Raw genomic sequence first — 25,128 nt, forward strand, 5'->3', positions numbered from 1 at the left:
TCAGAAAATTGAGTTTTATTCAGTGGACTCACTGTGGGAATACTCTTGTGTAGTTTTGTTAGATTTTGCTTAAGTTTTGTTAAATAATGGAAGTTTTTTAGAGCATAGCTGCTTCCTGAAGTACTTTGGAAGGTAACTATTTTGTTTAATGTGCTGTGATATTTAGTGAGGTGAATAAATCAACAGTTTCTCTTGAGCTAAAGGGAATGTATTTGTGTATGGGAGTGTCCTAGCATTGACAACACACTTTCTCAGAAAACTGCCCCTTTTTAGTGGCAAGGTCTTAACCTAACTTGAACTTTTGTCTGGGCATGTCACTGGGAAAATGGACAGCATGGACTACTGATAGAGACCTTAGTCAGACCCTTTTGGGCTCTCAGAATTGCATTGGAGTCTCTTGTAACAAATGTCATTTGATGTCCTCCAAATTATAGAGGGAAGGCTTGAAAGTAAGAAAAAATCTACTCTACACTGTCATTTTGCAATCCTGTGAAACCTGTGAAAACTCTTAAAACTAATGATTGGGCATCATGAGGAAAGCAGATAGCTTTTTAGAAGGATGGGACCGAAATAATGGGCCCACAAAGAGTCCTGGACAGGAAGGAGGAAAATGGGGTCAGTGGCTTGTTTCCAGTATTCAGTACAAGTGAATGACTGCTTTTTGCTGATACAAACTACCCTACCAGAGATTTGCTACAGATGCAGTAATGGATACCATTTCCTACCCTCACGCCTAGAAATATATATGAGCATATTACAGGGAAGACAGAAGAAGCTGTTTCCAGTGAATAAATGGAGGCACAGCAGAATGTAAAAAATACTTTGTCACATGCTATTAGTCGAGACCCTTCCTTCACTATCTCTCTCAAGAATTAGGAAGTAGTTCTCCTGAAACTAGCTCAGCTGGTGGCAGTTCTCCCTCTCTTTTTTTTTTTTTTTTTTTTTTTTTTTTTTTTAAGTAGTTAGCATGCTTTTCATAACTTAGCATTTCAGAGTCTTCAGGTGTAGTCAGTGAAATCATCCTCTTTGAAATTCTTTTGTGGCTGAATGTGTCTCATGGTATAGTCAGTATAAAGGCAGTGGTGGAGCCTAAATCCTGTAGATAATAGGCCTTCTGACCCTCAGTCATATATAAAGTAAGAGGTTTAACTAAATACAATTAACTTAATATATGTATATATATGTGTGTGTATAATACAAAGAAACATGCTAAATACATCCAGTTTGTAATTTTGATGATGTACAATTTTTTCTAAACAAATCTGGATGCTTCTCTGTGTTCATCCAAGTTATAATGCATTTCTTATGTGTCTGTTGCAGCGGTTAGCAAATACCTCACCAGGAAGTACCATTTCTAGAAGCAGTCTTAAATTTAATGGTGAACATTCTCCTTTAAACCCACGGTATGACAGGTAAGCCAGGCTTGCTTTTGTTAATTTAAAAGTGGCTTGTTGTAGAAGAGCAGATACTGTTAAGTAAGAGAGAATAGTTCTGTCTGCTTTGGAAGTAATGTGTTACCATAGCATAGTCCAAAATATATTGAAGTTATTCAGAAGTCTCAGGATAACCCTCTTCAGTGGAAGCCATAAACTTATGGAGAGTTCAGACAGCCTCTTGTCTGGTTTTGGCCTCTTTTTGATTCTAGTTTGATTCTCAGTCTCTGTCTCCAAGAAACTATATAACTCTTCTGAGGGCCTTTGTTAACCTTACTTAGTACTTGAACATAAAACCAAAAATGTTTTATTTCTCAGCTTGTGTGCCTTTTTCCCATGTAATAATTGCTACAAATATGGGCCTGATTCTTAAAAATAATAAATCACCTCATCTCACACTGACATGCAAGAGTAGTGAATGCACTTCGATATTAATGGGATAAGAGTACAAAACCAGTTAGTTTTCTAAATGCAATTAGATGTCAGAGGTATTTATTTTTGTACTTACTGGATACAGATCATTGATCAGAAATTCCTCTCATAATTTCAGAGACTCACTGAAGACAGAGGGTGTTGGAGGCAGCCCTGAGTGCTGTCAATCATGCTATTCTTTCACACTGGGTTCGTTAAACAGTTAGGTCCGTCAGCAAAAGTGTGTATCCTTATTCAATCAATGGATTATTTTGTCTTCTTTTTCTTTCAGTATTCCAAACCATAAAGAGACCTCTAATAGAGGTCTTAGTAGTCTGTGTTTTATGTTTTGGGAGAAAGAAAAATATCTTGGATAGGCATAAAATTTACTTCTTCTTCAGACTTATAATATCCCCATTCATTCAGTACTGTCATTCTTTTTCTGTTGTCCTTATGTGAGATGTGTTTGCTGGCTGTAAAGTTTTGGTTGTCACAAGCTGTTTCCTTTTTATGAATGCACATAAATGCAATTCTCTAATGTTGGACCCTCTGCAAATTTTTAGAGGCATCCACTCTAAGTTGCATATTAAATTCAGTAATTTTCTCAGGGAGTAACCTAAACCTCTTTGGAGGCTCAGTTATGTTGTTCTCTATGAATATTTATTAGTATGTGCCACATGGTGCAATCCTTGCATTTCCACAAAAGTGAGAAATACAAGTGACTTTAGAGGAAAGTTTATGTGGTAGGAGTAAAGCTTAATCTTAATGTGTGTGACTTGACAGTACCAAAAGATAGAAAGAGGTGTGAATGTCCCAAAACTTGTTCTCAGTACTTTGTCTCCTGACTTAAGATCAACATTAAGAGTTTTGCATACTAGCATGTTTTAAGCAATTCATTCAAAAAGGTATGATTTTTCTTTTTTTTTTTTTATCTCTAAGATTCATCTTGGTCTAACTTGCTTTAAGCATATATAGAATTCCCAGCATTGAATTAATGTTTCAGTGAAGCTGAAAATTGCCTACTAAAGAGCTTTATTTCAGGGAATGCCTGACAGGCTTAACTTTGTTATAGCATGTACTCTTCCTCAGCATTTCAGTGATTTGACATAGGCTAGTAGGTGCATGAATGCAAAGACCATGTATTCCTTTATGTCCTGCAGCAAAGATGGTGTGTGTGAATTAGATGGTTCTGAATGTTACTGCATGGGACAGTGATGCCACTGTCACCCCCATTTGGCCAGTTGCAGGGGGGAATTTGACTCAGTAACAACATCACGATGTGGTGATTTTCTCCAGTGTGCCCTCCTGTGTTGTGCCATTGCAGAGGAGCCCCTCTGGGGGCAAGCTGCTATTAGAAGGATTGATGCTCACCTTGCCTTGTTTAGTTCTGTGCATCACATCCATTCCCAACAGGGCTAAGCCAGACCCTCTCTTCTCTGCTATGACTTGGAGACCTTTACAGCCTCACTTTAGTTGATGCCTGTCCCTGTCTTGCTGAAGGAGCATGATAATGATTGTAGCCAGTGTAACCTTTTTTAGAAGACTGTTTATTTTCTAAGATTAACTCTATTAACCTTCCTTTTCTGTATTTTTATTTATGTAAATACTACCTTTTTTTTTTGTGTAAGCCATACTGGCATTACAGCATTCATTAGAATATTTTTATATATTACAGTATCCAGAATTAAAAAAACAAAACAAAACAAAGACTTCTGAAGGAAAATTAAGGTAAAAGAGAGGAATTCTGTGTAAAAATTTAGGTTTTGCATAGCCTACCAAATGATAAGAAAATTTTTCAGTGGCTTCTTCCACCATTACACCATTACCGATGTCTTGAACTTGGCTATTACTTCTTCCCTATTTATAGTTGTTTCTTACTGGCACGTGTGCCTCTGTGAGCAAGTGCATTCATATAAATGAGATACAGTATGTCAGGGTCGTGTTATGAGTCAGAATAGGTCAAAACTAGCTAAAAGATGGTATATATTTTTCTTTTTCTGATGTCTTCATAGTACATCTTTCTTTCTTTTTTTTTTTTCTTTCTGAATATTTTTAGATAGGTTTTTTAACCAATAGTCAAAATTACTGATTTGGAAAGTCATCATCAGTAACATAGATTAAATAATTTAATCTGAGCATCCCAAGACATATGATTGAGAAAGAAAGTCTTTATAAGGGCAAGACAGGGATTGAAATATGTCATAAAATTAATATTAGCATTTCTAAGAATTGGCTATTCCAGAAGGGCTCAGATTTTCTCGGGAAGAGCAATTATTTATTATTTGAATTTCTTACAGGGAATAATTAATTCTTCCCCTTCCAATATTTCCTTGTTAGGTCATCTCATTCGTCTTGCGTTGGTGAAGATTATGATTCTTTAGCCCTTTGTGATCCAATGCAAAGGATAAACTGTGAAGTTGACAGCTTACCTGAGAGCTGTTTTGATAGTGGTTTGTCTACCCTGAGAGATTCAAATGAGTATGATTCAGAAGTGGAATATAGGCATCAAAGGATTTTTCAAAGGGCACAGTACATGCAAGAAGGCTTTGGTGGTGATGCTTCTGATACAGATGTAAGTGCCAGATTTACTCCTTCTGTGAGGAAGGCCTTTGATTGGAGATAAAATTAGCTTCCTGTTTTTAAAATAAAATGGATCTTTGTCGACAGGCCAGTTAAAAGTAAATAGTTGGAACATAAGCATTTAAATGAATTAGTGAATTTTTTTTGAGAATGTATAAATAGTTCTCCTTTTGTTTTACATTTTTGATACATTTTTGAGGTAATAATTTCATTTTTGAAGTTTATATGATTTTTGAAGATTGTTAAACTGTATGCAGAAGGGAGCTCATTTCCTGAAGAGAGAAAAAAGCAGATAGAAGTAAGATAAGTTTCCATTTACTTTCTCTTGCCGTGCTGTGGCAGTGGAGAAAGCCTGTAAGTCAATGTATGCACTAACAGTATTCTAAGTCTTGGAGAATAAAAAAAAAAAAAATCTAAGAAAGCGTTACTTTTACAGTTTTATTGTTAGTAACATTGTAAGCATTACTGAGGACTACATACCCAAAACAGTATCAAGCACAGTAGAATGTTTGGTGGTTTTTTTTTAAGATAAACAATTTTCTGTGCATTTAGTAGACATTAAACTCTGTGGAGACTTTGCTATTAATAATGTTGATTACAGCTGTGCTCTACTTAATTTAGTTTGAGTAGTAATAGCATAGAGTAATATATTTGAGGAAATTCTTAATGTTTGCAAAATAAGCTTTGAAATAAAATATTGTCACAATTGTTTATTGTGACTATGTTTTAAGCAGAAATTTTCATATAGAAATTAATTTTCTTTATCAGAGTACTGAAAGAATGGATGCTGAACAATAAAAACGTTGAAAGACAAAATGTAGATAATAGTAAAGAGCAAAAATTAATGAGAAGAGTAATCACATTATTTTGATTAGAATTGCACAGCTGTATCTGATAATTTATCCCTGTTTAATCCAAACTGTTAAAATGTTCTAATCAGTTTCAGCTGTTCCTTTCCAAAAAAAATCATACTTTTCTCACCAGACAACTAACTCCTACTTTCAGGTTCCAGAGATCAGGGATGAGGAGACATACAGTCCTGCTAGCAGCAGTGCAGTTTTAGACTGGAAGCCCTCACAACCCGTTAGTCGAAGCAGCTCGGTTGCTTCAACGAGGAAACACATATCTGCTCTCACCCCTCAGGTAACCAGTTCTTCAGGGGATAAATGGAAAAGAGTGATACAGAGGGCTTTACTTTATGAGTTGTTATAGAGGGATTTTTTTTTATTTTCAGTCAGATGCAGCTGAATGCACTCCAAAATACCCCAGTTCAGAGAAAGCTTACAAGATTGTTCTTGCTGGAGATGCAGCAGTGGGAAAATCCAGTTTTCTTATGAGACTTTGCAAGAATGAATTTCAAGGCAATACCAGTGCAACTCTGGGTATAGTTGGTGTTCTTTTTAAAATATTGAAATGAATTTCATTGATATTTTGTAGTCAAATGGGTGAACAGCTTGCCTTTGTCGTTGCTTGCTGGGGTTTCCTGGCTATACACACACACGTTCTCATGTGGGCTGTGAGATTTAATTGAGTACTAAAGCTTAGTAATAACAGCTGTTTGTAGTTTTCAATAGGGTACTGGTCTAATTTAGTTTTTCTTTGCAAAGCCTCTTTCTTAACAATACAAAGCACCAGAGAAGGAATGTCAGTGTAAGGAACTTGCAGTGTGCGTAAGAACTTTTCTGCATTTTTCATTGCTTTCTTGTTTTCTCAGTACTTCACTCTTTCTTTAATATTTCATACTATCCTTTGATGTCTTTACTACTATTTTTTGTTATGATTTCTTTAAAGTGTTATTGAAGCTTTGGTTTGAATATAGATAGGATTTCTGACTGACTTCTTGTGTGTGTTAATATAGTTGTCAGCCAAAAAACTTAAATCTTAACAATTCCAATGACTGGATTTTGTCTTTCAGTTGAATCATACCTATATGTTTGTTTTATTGTCTCTTGTCAGGATTTTTGTTCTAATTTATCTTTTTCTTCCTAGGTATTTGAAACCAAGTTTTTTACAAAACATTTTCATTTCTTAGATAAAAGTTTAGCAAAATAAAGCAGGAGATCTTATTTTTTGTTGAGAATGCAATTTGTGTGAAATCTGGGAAAAGACAAATGCAGTTGGGATTATTGCAGTTCAGAAGTATGTGCATGACTGACTGAAATCTTATAACCTATTAAAAAGAGATTAATTTTGGAAAAACTGTTGTATATAGTCCCTACCTTTTAATTTTCTGTCTCTTTTTTAAGATTGTTGATGGGTTTTTTTAGACTATACATATGATTCTTTTCAGGTGTAGATTTTCAAATGAAAAGACTAATTGTTGATGGAGAACCTACAGTGCTACAGCTGTGGGACACAGCTGGGCAGGAGAGGTTAGTGATCCTCTGCACTTACCTAACTTGAACTCTTTTGTTTGTAGAAGCCATTTTCCTTTTTTTATCCAGCTGAAAAAAGCCATTAATTGTATGGTCCATATGTAAATGCCTGTAAACAGATGGAATTTTCTCTGCTGAGACCTCAAGACAGGTGGAATGTTGTTTATGTGTTAGCTTAGGTGATACTTGAGGCAATCTTTTCTCACCATAGAGACAAATAGTTGAGGTTCACCACGTTAATTAAATCCATGTGTCCTTCCTTGGCAATACTAACCAATGAGTAGATGCATATGGTTTCTTCTGGTTTTAGTCTTTGACTTTCTTTGTTCTTATACACTTGTATTTTTAAGCAGGATTTTTCTTGGAGTTTCCCTTCCCTCCCTCCCCATTTCCTTGAAAATCCTGGTCCTGATTTGCATTGTATTTAATATATAAAAGCTTCTTTCCAAAGACTTTGGAACTTGGCCAAAAATACCTTTACATGTTGCTGAATTTATATACAAGATTCTGCAAAATATTGTGTAAAGTTTTCTCAAAATCCTGTGACATCTTTACTTGAGAGCCTTTACTTCAATAACAGCTTTTAAGGCTTTTTATGAGGTTTATCTTGTGTCATGGAGGTCAGTTTAATATGTTAATTGACCAAGATTTATATTGGGCTGTATGTAGGTAGGGATCCAATACGTCTCCTCTCATGTAATAAATTTGTGAAGAATATTCTAATATCCAGTGAAAATACCTAGTTATTGTACTTGGTTGAGTAGATTATATAAAGCTTGTGTCAAAGATGATTAATTGATCATGAAGTGATGGAATAATTTTACCGGATTTCTGTCTTTTTCAAAGGAAGTAAAGTGAGCAAGTCAGTTTAGGAAGTTACATGTAGGTGGATCATAGAATCATAGAACCATTAAGGCTCCAAAAGGCCTCCAGGCTCATGGGATCCAACTGTTAAACCTAATACTGCTGTGTTCACCACTAAAACATGTCCCCAGGTGCCACGCTTCCAGGAATGAAGGTTCTGCCACTTCCCTGGACAGCTCCTTCCAATGCCTGACCACCCTTTCATAGAAGAAATTTTCCCTATTTTCTAATCTAAACGTCTCCTGATATAATTTGAGACTGGACCATCTGTAATAGATACACTGTAGATTGTTTTGATATATAAAATATTGATCGTTGTTTAGGCAGAATCCCATTGATCCTTAAGGAGCATTTGTAGACCTGCATCAGCAGCTTTCAAGAATTCACTGTATTATATGAAGAGAATTGTACTCAATAGTGAAATTAAATAATGCTGTGTTCTTAATGATGTTGAATTGAACTATTATTTGATAGTGTGGTTTAAGCAAATATTTTCTTTTTTTTTTTGAAAGATTTAGAAGTATTGCTAAATCATACTTCAGAAGAGCAGATGGTGTCTTACTGCTGTACGATGTAACATGTGAAAAAAGCTTTATTAATGTGAGAGAATGGGTGGATATGATAGAGGTAAGACCCTTAGATATATGCAACTTAGAAGCTGTGCTTCACTGCATTACTAGTCTTATTATTTATAAAATTATATTATATGTAAATTGTAATTATCCAGACTAGAGGCTGTCATAGAAATAAAAGCTGCATGGAAGTCCTAAATGTATCCTGACATACTCAGTTAGAATTTAATCTGATCCATCTTTTTGTGTGAAAGGATGTTGTGCAATGATACTCTTCTTGTTCACTTCCTTTTGAATTGAATGTGGCAGCTCATTTCAGATACCTTCTTGTGGATGGCTTGAATATTCCTTGGAGTTTTGGTATTTTAAACCAATACATTAGGTTCTGTAAATTAGCTATAGCTCAAGTGAAATTTTCAGTATTCCTTTCTACTTGTATTTCTTGTTTTTATAATTTGAATATGAATTTGCATTGGTGCAAGGGGTTTTTCTCTTGTGCTGGGGATGCTTAATAGGAGGGAAAGTGGCAACCAAAATACTTAAATCATCTTATGTGAAAGCATTTTCTTTTAGGCATGGTATAGGAGTTAATTACTTTTCCCTCAGTAATTTTGTCATACAGCATTTAGATGCAGTAACCAATTCCATTCCAGTAACTTAACACATTAAACAAGGCTTATGGAAATGGAAGCCTGTCTTTACAGGCTGATAGTTAAGCTGACTGCTTCTATTTTGAGTGATTTATAAAATGTTCTCATCATAGCTTTCATAATTTGTCAATTTTTTTCTACTAGTGTGCAAGACTTTGTGGAAATGAAATTGTTATGGCATGATGGTGTTAGCCACTTCTTCATATTCTGAGTGTTCTAGCAGTAAGGAAATAAAAAATCTCTTTACAGGATGCGACTCATGAGAATATTCCAATTATGGTGGTGGGAAACAAGGCAGATCTCCGTCAAGATGTTACAGAACAAGGGCAAAAGTGTGTGTCTATAAACTATGGAGAAAAGCTGGCTATGGTAAGGTCCAAGTGTGCCTCATTAGGATAAAATGGTTTAGGAATTTTAATCTGAAAACCGTGTGAGAAACTAGTAAACAAAAGTAATTTTCTGCTCATTTGTCCAAGTCAAGTAATGAGGATTCATGCATACTTTACATTAAGCTATGGTGTTTTGCTGGTGTTTGCTGGGCTAAATCACTTCTCAGTGTCCGCTGAGGAGAATTTCATTATCAGCTGTGTAAGACTTCTCAGTCTTTTTCATAAAAAAGTGGATGGACGGAAGACTGAGTTTTTCTGCCAAATAGAAATTGCGGGTTCAAATAAGAGGCACGCTGTTGAGTGATTTGTGTCTGTCCAGATTTTGTGTGGAGTATTTGCATCTTCAAGAGACTCTTTTGTATTCCTGCCACATGTGCAGAAACTAAAAGGAATTCTGTGCTATAAATAGAAGCGTGGGCAAGTTTTTTTTCATGTTTTCATATGGGGTAAAAGAGATGCACAAATCCTATATTTCTAGAATAATAGGAAGAGTCTTAAGGGTCTTCAGTGGCTGAGCACTTGCACAGCTAATTGATTATACTGGGGCAGATACCATGTCTGATACTTACGGAATGATATCTTTTGGTTAGCCTACAATAACTACATGCTGTAGTTGTAGTAGCTAGCAAGTTAGATTAAGTAACCAGTCCTGGCAACTTTCTTATTAGATTGCAGTCTTGTCGACAAGAATATTGAATTTGAGCATTAAGCTTATAATATGGGTTTTACTTAGTTTATTAATTCACAATATATTGATTATAAACCAGAAATAATTAAAAAAACAATTAGTGTTTTATTTCACAGTACTAAAGAGAATGTGTTGGACCATGGAGAGCACCAGCAGAAATCCTGTTCATTTAAATCTATTGTCATTCTTCGTGTAATTCAGGAAACAATTTGTAGTTAAATGTACCCATCCACATGGGAACCATCTCAGATCAGTTAGCTTAACATTTTATTTTTACTCACAGACTTACAATGCACTATTCTGTGAAACAAGTGCTAAAGATGGGTCCAATATTGTGGAAGCAGTTCTTCATCTTGCTCGGTAAGTAACTGTGTTTCTATTTTCATCTAAGCACATCTGAGTATATTTTATAAAAAAGACACTGCGTGTGAATATACATAGAAAGATTCACACATAGTTTTAAAATTGTACTGATGTTAAAAAAAATCTTAAAAAATACTCTGTTAAATCATTATAGGTAAGTGCAAGGTGGGATATATTCTCAGTTTAATGAAGTAACATTTTTGCTTGACAATGTTACAGGGCTCTCTCAATAATTAATAGTTAAACCAAGACTCAGTTACAGAGCCCACGATTTTAAAACCTATTTGCTGAATGAATTGTAATTTTAATTGTACATGGATTCATTTTCTTAACTCTTTCATAATTTATTTTGAAATGTAATAAATCTGTGTGTAATTATATTTTAATTCTTTCACACATATTAATATGTATTCAGTTTTCTTACTGACCCTTCTAATTACACATATTTTCTTGGATGTCCTCTTCTCTAAATTATTTACAAGGTAAAAATTTTGTTAGTGGTCATTTAACACCCTAGTGTTTTTAAGATAGTAGAATTATAATATTTGGCTCACATACTACCTTTTCAAACCATTTTTGGTTAAAGTATGATTTTAAAAGGCTAAGGTGTGTAATCCATAATCAGTCATATGTGCACATCTTTTAAGTCTGCATTTCTAAAAAACATCCAACAGCATGCATTTTTTTCAATGAAAGTTAATTTATGCTTGAAACTGAAGTTATCTGGTTTTATACTTAGAGCTATGAACATACACTTTTTCTATGGTAAAATACCAAAGCAAAAAAAGAAAAACTTCTCAGAAGAAAATTGAAGATAAATGAGAACATGGAGGAGTTGTTAGATATTAAAAAAAAATTACATTTTTATCACTATGAATTGCGTGGAAACATCAGTATGATTCTCAAATTGGAAATCTGTGAGACATGTTGATTCTGTGCTAATTTACATTGTATTAGCCATACAATAGATGGTGATGAGCTCTGCAACATAGAGTGGGAAAAATAGAATAGTGAATATGAACAGAAATATGTTCATTGAGCACAGTTTTTTTGTTTTTGTATTTTGTTACAGTGAGGTGCGAAAACGGAGTGATAATCAAGATGATACAAGATCAATAACCAGCCTGGCTGGGACACCTGTCAAAAAGTCGGCACTCATGAAAAACTGTTGCAATGTTTAAATGACTGATAATTTTCCTTAACTAAATAACTTGTATATTTAAAAAAAACCAAGCCAATAACCAAATGAAATATTTGTTGTGTTTTCTTTTTATTATGGGTTTATATATTTGTATATTTAGAAGCTACACATAATGTTCAAAATCCAGACTCTATTTTCTATTCATTCAAATTGTGAAATTGCTTGATCCCATACTCTGGTTTCACCTTTCTTAAGGAGTATAATTCAGTGCAATGAGCTCAGAATCAATGCTACAGTAGTCACTGCGTACAATATTGTGTCTACCTGCATGTTTCTTTATGGCATCAGTATTTCCTATATACAGAACTTAATAATATCCAATATCAGTCACAGGTAAAGAAAAAATTACAGCTTCAGTTAATTTAATCTCTTTATGATCATGTCTACCTGTCTAGTTTTTGACAGCCTTAAGTATATGTTGGCTAAACATTTCTTAGGAAAACTCCGAGCTATTAAGGGTTGCCTAGGTCCAAGTAATCCCTAAGTGTAGGGGAACCAGAATGGTCTTTGCTGGGAGAAGACAGTGGCAGGTGCATGTTGTTCTGTTGTAGTTCCTCAGAAGTTGGGTAGTTAGAGTGTATTTCATTTTGAGCATTGGGGTTTGACTAAGAACTGAGATGTATATTTTACATCTTATCCTACACAGCTCAGAGGTGTAAGAAACTGTTCATTTATCTGGACGACTACAGTTCAGAATTCCAGAGAGAACTTAACACCTGTAATATGTAGGATTGCTGAAATGAGTAATGATCCAATATCTATCTGTTTAGGTTAGATCATTTTTGTTACTACAGAGCAATAGGAGTTGTAATTTTTCTCTTGTTTCTTCCAGTATCTTCTATTCAGTCAGTAATTGAAGGATTATAATAGTACGTAGGAGTCTGATTTAATAGATACTTTTTAATGCATTTTTATAAGTTTTAAATCAACAGGTGAAAGAATTGCTGCACATGCACAAGCATTTGTATAAATTTTTCATTAGAAGAGAACCCTGGAATGAACAGCAATCACCTTAATGAGAGTACTGTTACCTGATTTTAGACAAGTTCTGAGAAACTTAGTTGTAGCTTTACGTGTCAGAATCTCTAAACATTGAATTATTATAGCTTAAAATAGTTCCCAAGAGTTCCACAGTGTAGTAAAAAAATTATGAGCATTTACACAGTTAGTGGTCAAAATCCAGTTCTTCTTAACTTTTTCACTGATTTCGATCAAAATAGGATAGGACGTTTTTAGAGCCAGCAAACTGTTGTCTCCTCTGTTTCCTTTAATAAAACATCTCCAGGCTGAGGCCTAGTTCAGTAAATCAAACTTGGATTAAGTTTTATCAACTGATGGAAAACCCATATGACAGCAGTTATATAACTAATTCATAATTTGCAGAAAATAAAAAATGGTTTCAGCGAGGAAAAGTATTGTCTTTAGGCATCCTTTCAAGCCTGTAATCAGAGCAGCTAATCCTTGGGTAATTATCAGCAAATTTTTTTAACAAGAGAGATCTAATGCCAGAATGAATAAGGCATTTTATTTCACTAAATAACAGTTCAGAGTTAGGGTTAGATTAGAACACAAAACATATTTGATAAGGGTTTTTTGAAGTACTTGGAGAATCTTCACATGCTACCTAATTCCATGCTGGAGACTTCAGATTTTCATCTTCCCATACAGCAGTACAGGCCTCACTGTAGTTAGGAGACTTATTTGAAGCAGGTGGCAGAGGATGCAGGACACTCAGGTGTATCACGAATATGCCTAATCACAGACATAATGTTTGCTGTTAACTCTATATTATTTACAAAATATAAATACAGCTTCAGTTAGCTTCTTTGAGGAGAAAAGTAAAATTTAACTGACTGCATTGATGAGGGCCACTTCTGTGTTCTTTGTGTGAACCCTTCCCTCTGTCCATATGAATGAAATGGAAGTAAAATTAATTTGGGATGTGTTTGCAATAGGGAGAAGAGAGGAAGATGACACAGTGCTTGATTTGTGAAGTGTGAGCCTTCAACATATAGGTATTTGCATTTCCTCAGGATAGGATCATGATTATAGGCTGTGATTATGTTCCAAAATGTTTCTCCTTCAGTGTTTTTAACTTGGAGAACCTGGACTGGGCATCAGTATTCTAAGTGTATGTCCTGAGCTGCTGTGTTTGAGCAGCTCTGTGGTCTTGGCCTGCAGTAAATGACGTGCAATGTTTGCCTAAACATCATTGACACACCTGCATGATCAAAGTGTTTTGGCTGGATACAGAGAATCACATAAAATGATTTATAGGAAGGATTTCTGGAAATGGTTTTGTAAAACCTTCCAAGGACCCTAGCAGAGATGGACTTTTGCCAGCCCTAGATTTGTAGGTTTGGGTAACCAGCCTGTGAAAATGCCCCAAGACAGAGGTACTGCCACCAATCTGGGCAACATATTCTCATACTTGTCCTCCTTTTGTGGATAAACATTTCTCTTCATGTCCATCCCCAAATGGCTACAAATTTATAACAGTTTTTCCCCATTGTCTCCTCTCCTGCTATGAACAAGAATTTGACTACAATCTTGGTGACTTCCCTTTCAGTATCTGTAGATTGACGCGATTACACTGTGTATTTTTCCTAATTACTTGAGATCAGACAAAGTATCGCATCATGGATGGAGGAGGATACAAAGAGACTCTTTCAGTCTCAGTTTATTCCAGGGCCGTGGTATGGCCGGAAAGAGGCCGAGTCTCTCCCCGCACCAGGTATTCAGGAGAAGGGAATGGGAGTGGCTTTTGGCTGGCTGCCAATGGGATGAGGACACAGAGGGACCAGGATCAGCATACCGACCCCCGGTGGGTACAAGGACACAGGGGAAGGTCACAGGACCGGAAAGGAAGACATGAACTGGGGTTTGCAGGAAGGAGGTTACAGGATATCCTGATTTCAGTTCTTATACCTCATATACCGAATTACAACAGTAGATCTCCCTTGACCTTCTCTCCACCAGTGTAACAATATCAGGAGCATCTCTTGCAAAGTATCTCTGGGTTCCGCATCCCAAAATTAGTGGCACGTGTGCATGTGTAGTAATTGCTTTCATATATAATATTTTTTATCATACAGAGGTTGCCATGTGAATTTCTGTGTTTGTAGAGAGACTGGTTGAAGGATGTGAGTTCAGGGACCTGCCTTCAAACCAGATTTTCCCTCTCATAGCAGCCCACTGATGTTTTGGGTACTTTTGTTTTTGATTTATTTTAATAACCAAAATCTATCTTATGTTATTCAGACAGTTTATGTAGCCTAAATTAATTTATAAAGTTCTGTAGTTTTTTTGTGTCATGTAAAGCAACTTTAATTTGAAACAGTGTTGTTTTCTAAATAAGACTCAGGGTAGAATGTTGTTAGCTGTTAACAAAGTTTTACCTTGGAGTAAATTTATGATCAATATCTAGATGACTGAAAAAGCACTATTAAATGGGGATATAGCTATAGCTCAGTTAGAACTCATTTTAGAAATCCTGTGATGGTCAGATCCATCATGTCTTGAACACTAATATAATACCATGTTGAATTCATGTTAAAGCAAAATAACTTAGAAAAATATTTAAATCTAGAAATTAAAGCATGTATTTATACATAGAAATAATGAATACATAAATTTTTCTGTTGTTTTGCTTTAAAAGGTTACCTTGTCTTCAGCCTAAAAGGTAAAATGCAAAAATCAGCTTTATGCTCTGACATGGTTGCACTATTGTCCTTTGAATGTTTTTATGGTTTTTTTCAGTACATAAGAACTATTCATTTAATCGCACAAATTTTTTTTTTTTTTTAGTTAGTACAAATATTCCCTTAATACATGTATTTATTTGAAAAGGAAAGGTCTTTTATGTTTTTCCTCATGATCTGTAAATACATTATTTTTATTCAGTTGACATGGAAACTGTTTTATCCTGTATTTTTGACCCTTTTTAATTGTAATTTATTACACATTTCTGAGGCAATAATTTCTGTGACATTCTTCAAATATGTTTTGATCATGCAAATTCTTGTAACCACTTTGTGCCTGTTTAGCATATATTAGTGGCTTAATAAGACAACCTTCTGCCTGTAAGTTCTGTTATAGTCTTATATGGTTTAAGTATTTTAGTATTTAGTCGGTCTAACTTCATTTGTATATTCATGAGAAAATCCTCTGTTTGAAAAAAAATTACAGTTATAAATCTTACACGATGCTAAAACGTAGATTAAGGAAAATATCTATAGGCCACCCTTCATGGAACATCATTTAGCTGTGCATACATGCAGGTCTCCAAATAAATGGATAGGTTCTGTGCTACTGCAGGCAATCCACATATACATCCTTTTAAAGTGGTTTTCTATTTTTTCCACTCTCCGCTGCCATACAGCAATGCTAGGGGTAGCATTTTAGGTAAAAGTACTGCAGTCAAGGATCCCCAGTTCATGAACCAAATGGAACCATATATTAATGTAGTCATGGTACTTCATTATATTATAAAGAAACAGATTTTCAAGATGTTTCTGACTGTGTTAGAAAATTATGAAAATGGACCAATATCTCGTGTACACTTCCAATGGCCTTTACCACTACCTCTGCCAGACTTGATAGAGCATGTAAATCTCTCTAACCCTGTCTGGGCTACTATAGATTAGAGAAACTTTTTAGAGTACCAGTTATTTTGTTACTTACTCTTCCACTGTATTACTATGAGTCCCAATTCTTTCTCATTGGTATCCTTAGGACTAGTAATACCAATATTCGTCATTATTATTTTTTTAATTATCTCTTATTTTGAGAAAACTTCCTGTAAAAGAAAATCTGACTCAGTATGTAAAATGTTACTGAGTTTATACAAAGAAGTCCTTTCCCTACAATTCTGTTCCCTGAATTATGGCTTCAGGTAGCTGGGCTAATAGGAAATTAGTCATTAGGTGGCTAAGTAACAAATAAAACCAAGCTGTGGAGGTTTCCCACTGAATATAAAAGGAAGTATGTAAAATGTAAGTGTATTTTCATACCAGTATGAGGAATAAATTGCACCCATTGCATGGTCATCTTTCAATAAAAATCTGTATATTCTGTAATTAGGGTTCTAAATTGTGAAAAGTTTTTTTAAATTTTATACTGTTTACAAGTAAAACTGGTTTTAGTGCATCTTGTTCCTCCTTAAAACAACTAATCACTTCACTTACTGTAAGTTTGTATGCTTAAAACTGACATCTTTCCTGTATTACAAATTACTGTATAATAAAATACACTTCAATAGCCATTTTTCTTCAGTGTATTTTCTTTTTTCAGTGCTTATGAACAGCAGTCCAGCATAACATCTGTGACCTGTCAGCTTAATATTGTTATGGTTTTCCAACTTCTGCAGCCAGTTGCATGTAAGAGTGATGCAATCAACCACTGGTATCTGCCTGCCTCCCAAGTTTTTAGCCTCAATGAACAGTCATCAGCTTTGAGCTGAGAGATGTCCCTTGCTGTGATTCTCGAATAAATCTTGCTGTACCTCTTTACAGAGATGCTTCAGCCAGGCTGTCTCTAACCACTAAGATGTGATATTGCTGAAGTAAGAAAAAAAAGAAGAAAAGTAGCCCAAAATAACAAACCTCATGCAAATACACTTTATATAGGACTCCAGGCATCAAGCGAAAAATACTTAGGGGTACATATATCAGAGACAAAATATATCAGAGTCCCAAAATGTAAATTAAAAGCTGCATCAGGTAAAATTGGCCAATTTAAATGTTATCATGGAATCAAAGAATCATGTAAGTTAGAAAAGACATTCAAGATTGAGTCCATTGTATTCAGGTATTTTTCCATTTTATTTTTGTAACCTATTCTTCACCAGCCACAAAAGCAGTAGGAATTAAAATACGTTTTTTTCTTTATTATTTCCACAAATTAAAAATTATTGTTGAAACTGAAGCATTTAGCTATATTTAATACCTGATGTTATCAGCAGATAATCAGAAACTATTTTTATATATCTTCTTACTGATATTGTAGTCAGCAAGGAATTCTTGTTCACAAGCTAGTGGTGTAGTCCAAGGAAAATTAGACATGCAGTAACAAAAGTTGGTCTTACTGCAACAAAAAATGCAAATGTGAACAAAAAATGCAAACCTGGTTGTTTTTGTTTACACTTTCCTATTACTTTCTGCCAATAATCACAGATTTGCTAAGAACTTGCTGTTGTTTTCATTTTGAAAAAGTTTTTTTTTTTTTTAAATTTTACTTAAAATAGGAAATAAAGACAATCAAGGATGCAGTCCTTAAAGGAATGGAAACTCTATGAGTTGCTTATTTTTCTTGCACCCCAGAACGAAATGAGAACTTCCACAAGGACAAAAATTTGAAATGTTTGCACCAGAATAAAAGATCAATGACAAAATAGAAGGTACAGGAAAAAAAGACAGAGACTATATTTAGTACACAGTTCTGACAGCCTTGTGATTGTTTTTCCTGAATGTAGCTTTCTACTTCAATCTGTATCCATTCCTGTGGAGTAACTATTTCCTTTTTCTAGCTTTTAGGGAATTGTTCTTTTCATATCAAAAACGTATTTTTGGAGGGATAACTGTAATTGGAGTAATTGGAAAAAATCTTCAGGCATTTTGCAGTAAATTTATCGAAGTTCTCTTGATCAGTTGAATAAGTCAAAGTTCCTGAGATTTGCAATGATTCCACAAAAAAAAACTCACTTAAGATTTATACACTATATGCTAAGATAAAGAAGCAAATTAACTGTGAAAGATGTCAAACTAAAACCAGGTCTGTGGGAGCAGGTGGAACTATATTAAACTGTAAGTGATGAAAACAGAAATGGAAGCTATTAATTGAGTGAAATGTTTTAGATTAATCTAAATCTCAAACCACGATTTATAGTAACAGTTTGTGAAGTAGTTAATATTTTTCAAAATACTTCTGCTAGTGTTTATGCTAAAGTGAAGACATTGCTTTGGCACTATCAGAGCTGTAATATTAAACTTGCCTGTAGCTGAGTTCTGGGCCAACAGAATCCCAACTGAACCATACACAGCCCTTGCCAACTCTTGCAGTTCTTATTCATTGCACTGGATCAAACTGGTGGACATCTCTGTCAAAGGCACAGAGATGAAGTAAATTCTAATAAGAGAGTTCTGCAAATGCACAAGAATATATACACTTCTTCCACATTTGTTTCCATCAGAAAGTGACCAGTCATCAGAAGTGACCAATATGAGTGATAGCATAAGGCTAAGCAGTGACTAGTAAACTTGCTTTGTATAGCAATGTCCTAATTCTGGAAAATCAGGTTTAGGGAGGTATATATTTGTATATACCTGTATACACATACACATTAGAATATATATTTTTTTCTTTTTGTTTATATATAAACATGCACATGTATATGTATACATGTTGCATGCATACATACATGTGAAAAAATGACTACTGTCTTTCCCTCCAAAAAAATTTAAATCCTAGATCACAGGAGCCTTCCTGTAATGATTTTCATAAAAGATGATGGTGACATCAGTCATCTTGTCATGTTTTTCTCTCAGTGTATGTCTGCTCTATATCCAAGGCTGTGTCTTGCTAAACATGTACTGGCAACTACTTTTGCTTTTGAAATCCAGGGAATTTTTAGTGTTTAGTATATAGAATCACAGAATTTTTGAGGTTGGAAAAGATCTTAAAGATCATCAGTCCAACCGTTAGCCCAGCAGTGCCAATACTAAACTATGTCCATAAGTGCCATATCTACTTGTCTTTAAAATCCTTCCAGGGCTGGTGACTCAACCAGTCCCTGGGGCAAAGCTAATGTAATAATTTTTGTATCCCATTTTGTATTTACCTGAGACTGTGTATCAACATGTGAGTATAGAAGTGTCTCAGAAGGAATTTCTCTCAAGATTTACATGGATAATTTATATTGCAAGGTGGTCCTAAAGAACAAATAGAGGCTTTTCTAAAGAATTCATGTACCATTTGACCATTACAGTTGTCATAGAATAGCTGTGCTTTGAAAAGGAACATGAATAATTGTAGCCTCAAAGTGCTGTGATGGACATAAAATCTGTCCTTCCTACGTGGGAAGGATGCACAGATCATATTATGCGCTTAATGGATAGTTTTGAAGGTTTTCTTTTTCCTGCTAAAGAAAGTCTTGTGTCTTTTTACCTCTCTCTCTCTCTCTTTTTTTTTTCCCTCAGTGTATTTACAAATAATGAAAGGTGGGTGGAAGTCACACAGCCTGTGTGCAGTTGCTTACCCAGAGAGCATGATGACAAAAAAAAGTTTTAAGTGAGGTCAAAATAAATATGACACTTAAAAGTGAATGAAACAAATAGGTACTTTAGAATGTGAAATATCTTTGGTGGTTAGCTACTGATAGAATTTTGTTGAATAAAAGTAGTAAAATTTTGCTTCCAAAGAATACATTTGAAACTGGATGGGGAGCCTTGAAACCCAACCAGTGAAGCATGGACATGATGCCTATATAATATTGAATGAAGGATGTATAAGCACATTCAACCTTAATCTTTTTCTTTAAAGACCAGTTCTTTAAACATTTTGTTAAATCAGAGTATTTGGTTAAATTCCATCTTTTCCTTACTTTCATCTTATATTTGAGATTTAGGCAAGTGGGTACTATATATATCAAGAATTTGAAATATTTTCTTTTTGAAGCAAAGTCATTTATTTAAAAAATACAAGCAAATATTTGAAGATCAAAAGTCTATCTGCAAAGTGTGTGGAAAAAGACTTTCTGTTCTGCTCCCAAGTCCTGCAGTTTTCTCATTCTTATTTCCATATTTTATCTTTTGCTTTGTCCTGTGTCTCTACCTGTCTTTCCATCCCATACTCACTATCCTCTCTCCATGCTTTTCTACACTCTTCAATTCATCTACATACAATTACTCACCATTTCTGATTTTCTTGCACCCATAGCTATTTTCTTGCAAACCTCCATCCCTTCTGTTCAACAATGCAAGGGCTTTTTCTCCTAACTCTCAAAGACCTGTGTCACAGAAAATTTTCTCAGATAATTCCTGATAGTTTCTTTGCCATGTTATTAAAAAGGGGCCTGGGTGATTAGCACTTCCCCTGAGATATTTCAGGTAGGGAAATTATGTGAAAATAAAAAGTATGTGAGAATTCAAAAGCTGTTGGAAAACTGAAATACTAAAAGTGCATGAGTTTTTTTTACTATTAATCTGAATCAAATGAGAATTTTACTGAAGCTAGCTACAGAAGATAAATTTGAAAAATCAAAAAAATGTTGTGTCCTCAGGACTGACTGATCTATAAGGCCTGGGTGTGTGCTCTGATCATGTTCTCCATAGAAAACACACTTGCTTCCTGGTGAAACAGGTAGGTTTAAGATTTTGCATCAAGAAACTGCATCAAAGGGTATTATTTTAATAATTTTTTGAAATATGAACAAGGTCCCATCAGAATGCAAATCTATAAGCTAAACAAAGAGAAAATAAGTCATAAAATATTGAAAATTTGGAACAATAATATTAAGGACTATCAAACAACTTGTAAACCATATAACACACTTCTTTGTGAAAAAAAAAAAAAGGTTAATTTTTAGCAAACATTAAAGCAGTCATTTATTCTCACTGAAATACTGGGCAATCCTGCAAATGTGTAATTTATGGAATGAGGGCAACAATGCACATTTATAATTTACACAGCTTTTTGTTGAAATGTCTGACAGTGTTTATTGTGAAAGTTTCCAGTAGTGAAACTCTACCACATTCATAAGAAGTTTCATAACTAAATTATACCCATTTGTTATTTAACTAATTTGCATGTAATATAGATTTCTTGCTTTTAGCTTTCCTGAAATGCTTGTCATGCACAAATTTATTGCAACACAGAAGTGTTGCTGATGGTAATTGCATTGTACTACACATTCAATTTGCAGAAATATGTATTTATTTACACTCAAAAAATTTGTTTAATAAAACAATATTTTAAGGCTAAGGTTAATTAAAATTTTAGTTTAATTTAATTCTGCCATAATTCAATGATAAGCTGATCACTTACCTCAAGAGCAAAGAAACCTTTTGCAGCAAAAGCTCTCTTCCCCAACTGCATGTCCTGTGTCATCACTGGAGGGCAGCAATGTCCAACATAAAACAATTTTATCTCTCAGGTTTGTCTCGTGTTACAAAAGCTGTCACACAAACTCCCCACCTTAAAAACATACAGTCCAGACGTGAGTTTGTACAGCAGAACATTCACCCTGTGTTAGTTAAATTCCCGTCTGTTTTCAGTACAACAGCCTTTCTGAGCAGTGTAGGACTTTCTTGTGAAAACTCCCCCAAGGCTAAAACTTCACATTCAAGAATCTTACACCACCTTCCCCCCCTCTTTCCCACCCCCAGCACATTGGGGTTGTGCTATTGATTGGTTTGGCTGTTCTCTGGTTGGGGTCTGTGGTGCAGCAGATACTTCTGGGACTGTGGGTGCCAGCTGCTGCCTTGCAAAAGTGGTTGGATGAATTTCTTTCATTTGTCTGTTTTATTATAAAATAAACATTGCTTAGGGCAATTTTCTGTAATGACAAGCATTTCATTATAGATTTGAATGGAGGGGAAAAAACCCCATTCTGCCTCCTCTGACTGACGTTTCACAGAATGAGGAATGTTGCCTTTTGTGTCCTAGACTATCTTGTCGACTTAAGAGATTACTTCTAAGAATCTCTTTATATGTGTATCTTGCTAGCCTGACTATGTTAATTTTGAGTAAGGAAATATTAAAAATGTAAGAAATAGATTACATTCACTTTGAGATTATCCTGATCATAGTTTTTGGTAGTGTTGGGGCAGGCATTAATTGAAAATTAACTCAATTCAACTAAAACAGCTGTAAATGTTAAGACTGGCTAGTCCCAAGGTATTTATTTTTGCTCCATTTCATGGATGCAGAAATGTTAGTTCTTTACCCTGTTGATCAGCCTAGGGTAATGAACAAATGTTTGCAGTTGGAAACAAATAATCTCCGAATGCTATAGCCTTACTGTGTGCAATGGAAAGCACTTGCAAACACAGAAAAAAATGAGTCACTAAGAGGTGAACTCTGACCCTGGAGCAAAGACACACCTGATGCTGCAGTAGGTTTTGCCTTTGCTGTGGAGGCTGTGGGATGAGGTGGGAGCTAGCCCACCACTGCTCCCACAGCCCCTGCCAACCAGGTCCAGGCTGACTGCCTGTGGCTGTGAAGGGCTTGATGCCACCATGGGATCATGGTATCCTTGAAATAAAAATTTCTATACGCTGTATAAACAAAAGAGAAAAGCCCAAATCACCTTTCTAGCCACCCTTAAGGTCCCAACCCTGCAAGGTGCTGGTGGGATGAGGTGGGCTAAGGATCCTGGGAGCTGGAGATTGAGGGCAAAGGAGGACCCTGGCCCTGGGGGCTCACCCCGAGCTCCCCCTCAGCAGAGGGGCTGTGCTCCCAGCAAGTATAAAACATTGTCCCCTGGCCTGGGTAGTGTGGTGAGTTGGTGATTGCTGATATCTCCTGCTGGGTGTATACCCAGGATGTGTTTTTTCAAGCCAGCCCTCTCCCATATTGTGTGTAGAGGCCCTTTCTGTGGGAGAAGATAGAGCAATCATTGCTCTGTTGCAGACTAGTGAGGCTGTGGTGAGTGTGGAGAAGAAATCAGCATAATGAATGAAACAATTTCATAATTAATGAAAGGCAATAGGCTAAGAGGCTTGGGGAGAGATGGTGGGTGAGTGGAGGCCTTGAGAGAGTGCTGTTTATATGGACAGCCTGCGACAGCACCTATTTTTGAGAGGATGCCAGGGCTGTAGACTCTAAGCATGCTCTTTTTGCAGTGCTAGGGGAATTGCATAAAGAAGAATAATATTTTGTGCTCAGCCAGCCAGTCTGTGGCATGTTGGGTGCTGGTGCTGCCTGGAGCACATGCTGTGGGGGAGCAGGGCACAGCCCTTCTGTGGGACTCTGCTGTACAGCTTTATATACACTCCTATTTGTTTATGTAAGTTTTGGGATTTTTTTTTTTTTTTTTACAACAGTGTATTTCAGGATTGTTTCACATGCACTGTCTGGAAGAGGCCAGGATCTGACATCAGCTGCCTCTCTGAAGGGTGTGCTGGCAGCTCCAGCTGCTGGGGACTGGGAGCTGGGGCATTCAGGCTTAAGTGTCCAGCAGACCTCTCCACTCACCCTGGGGAGCAAATGCCAAAGCACCATACAAATTTGGGCATAAGCTTGACTATGTAAAGGTGGGGTTTAATCCCAAATTAGATGGTAACTGAGTAGAGGTTGCATTAGAGATCCCTTGGATGTTAATAAGATGGTGGTTGCTGAAGCTACTGTGGGGTGATGGTGTTTCCAGAGACAAAATGGGTTGTGAATTGTTACTTTTCCTTTGCCTAAACTTAAACAATGAGAAAAAAGGATTTTTTTTCTTAAAGTCTCATAGAACCCTTTAATTCCTGGCTTTTTTCTGTGTTTTTCAGGAGGAATTGAGTGAGATAACATAATTTTGAAGCAAATTCAGGTGTATCTCTTGTGGAGATTTGATATCAAATGGCATATATATGTGTGTGTGTGCCTATTAATATATATATACACACTCACACACCCTTTTTTTTCCAAAATGAGTTGCTTATGAGGTTTCAAAAGCCATGTTTCTATGATTGTTTTTGTGTTGCTTCAGTAACTCTGGAGCATTTATCCATGTAATAGTATGGTCTTATGCTTCACTGATTATATAGAACTCATGCCTCAATAACTTTGTTTGATAGGATTCAGATGAAATGTTGCTTAGTATATTTTGTGTTTAAAAGCTTACTTTTAGCAAATAAGAAAAGCAGGCATTTAAAAAGACATAATCAGGTTGGCTTAATAGGCTAATTAGGTTTAAACATATATATTAAAATAGATGGCTGAACCACTTGTTTTTAATTGATGCAAATGTTTCTTTTTATTGTGGTACGATTGAAATGTGGACTATTGCCAAACACAGTTTTTGTAAATGAAGAGATCTTAATTCCTGTATAAATAAAAAATATCCTAATTGGCAGTGTATTTTAGGAATTGTTTACAAAAGTTTTTTTAGGAAGACAAATATTCATATGACTTTTACAGAATCTTCACAACGTGGTAGTGGAACAGTTACTACAGGGCACCATGATGTTAATTTAAATTAGCCTGCAAGTGCAGGCTTAACCCTTTTATTACCAGTACTCCAAAATTATTAAATTGACAGAGCAGAATTGGTTGTCCTAGTAGATGTGTGAAACTCCATCACACAAAAGTCAGTCAAGGGGTGGGAGATATAGAAGGGCAGTCCCCATACTTCAACTAAGTCACTGGTCATTCTCCAGTCACTTTCTCTCAGGTTTTTGCAGTTCAGCAGTTACTCTCAGAGTGTTCCAGCAACAGATAAGTGTCCTCTCATATTTCACTGAAATTCCATCTCAAACTCTGCTGTCAGTAATTCCTCAAGTATGGCAAAGCAGAAGGGTTGTCTTTCAAGTGAGTTCCATACATAAGAAGTCTAATAGCTTAAATTTCAAACCTAGAATTCAATCCAGACTTGAAACAACTGATTGCATCTAGGGAAAGAGG

General features: G+C 35.5%; 1 protein-coding gene across 2 annotated transcripts in view; it reads left to right on the forward strand.

Moving 5' to 3' along the window:
* RASEF (RAS and EF-hand domain containing) overlaps nt 1–16,789 on the forward strand; it is a 35,287-nt gene extending 18,498 nt beyond the window's left edge. Inside the window, exons 9-17 of one of the 2 annotated variants that reach the window (XM_056514242.1) lie at nt 1,321–1,412; nt 4,182–4,416; nt 5,430–5,567; nt 5,659–5,806; nt 6,715–6,796; nt 8,176–8,290; nt 9,135–9,254; nt 10,246–10,322; nt 11,398–16,789. In XM_056514242.1, the coding sequence (XP_056370217.1) occupies nt 1,321–1,412; nt 4,182–4,416; nt 5,430–5,567; nt 5,659–5,806; nt 6,715–6,796; nt 8,176–8,290; nt 9,135–9,254; nt 10,246–10,322; nt 11,398–11,506 (1,116 nt within the window). In that variant the 3' untranslated portion in view covers nt 11,507–16,789. The remainder of the gene's footprint in view (nt 1–1,320; nt 1,413–4,181; nt 4,417–5,429; nt 5,568–5,658; nt 5,807–6,714; nt 6,797–8,175; nt 8,291–9,134; nt 9,255–10,245; nt 10,323–11,397) is intronic. The other variant, XM_056514243.1, reaches the window with a different exon arrangement.
* The last annotated feature ends 8,339 nt before the right edge of the window (nt 16,790–25,128 follow it).

This window comes from Oenanthe melanoleuca, chromosome Z (assembly GCF_029582105.1).
Source record: "Oenanthe melanoleuca isolate GR-GAL-2019-014 chromosome Z, OMel1.0, whole genome shotgun sequence".
Taxonomy (NCBI): Eukaryota; Metazoa; Chordata; class Aves; order Passeriformes; family Muscicapidae; genus Oenanthe; species Oenanthe melanoleuca.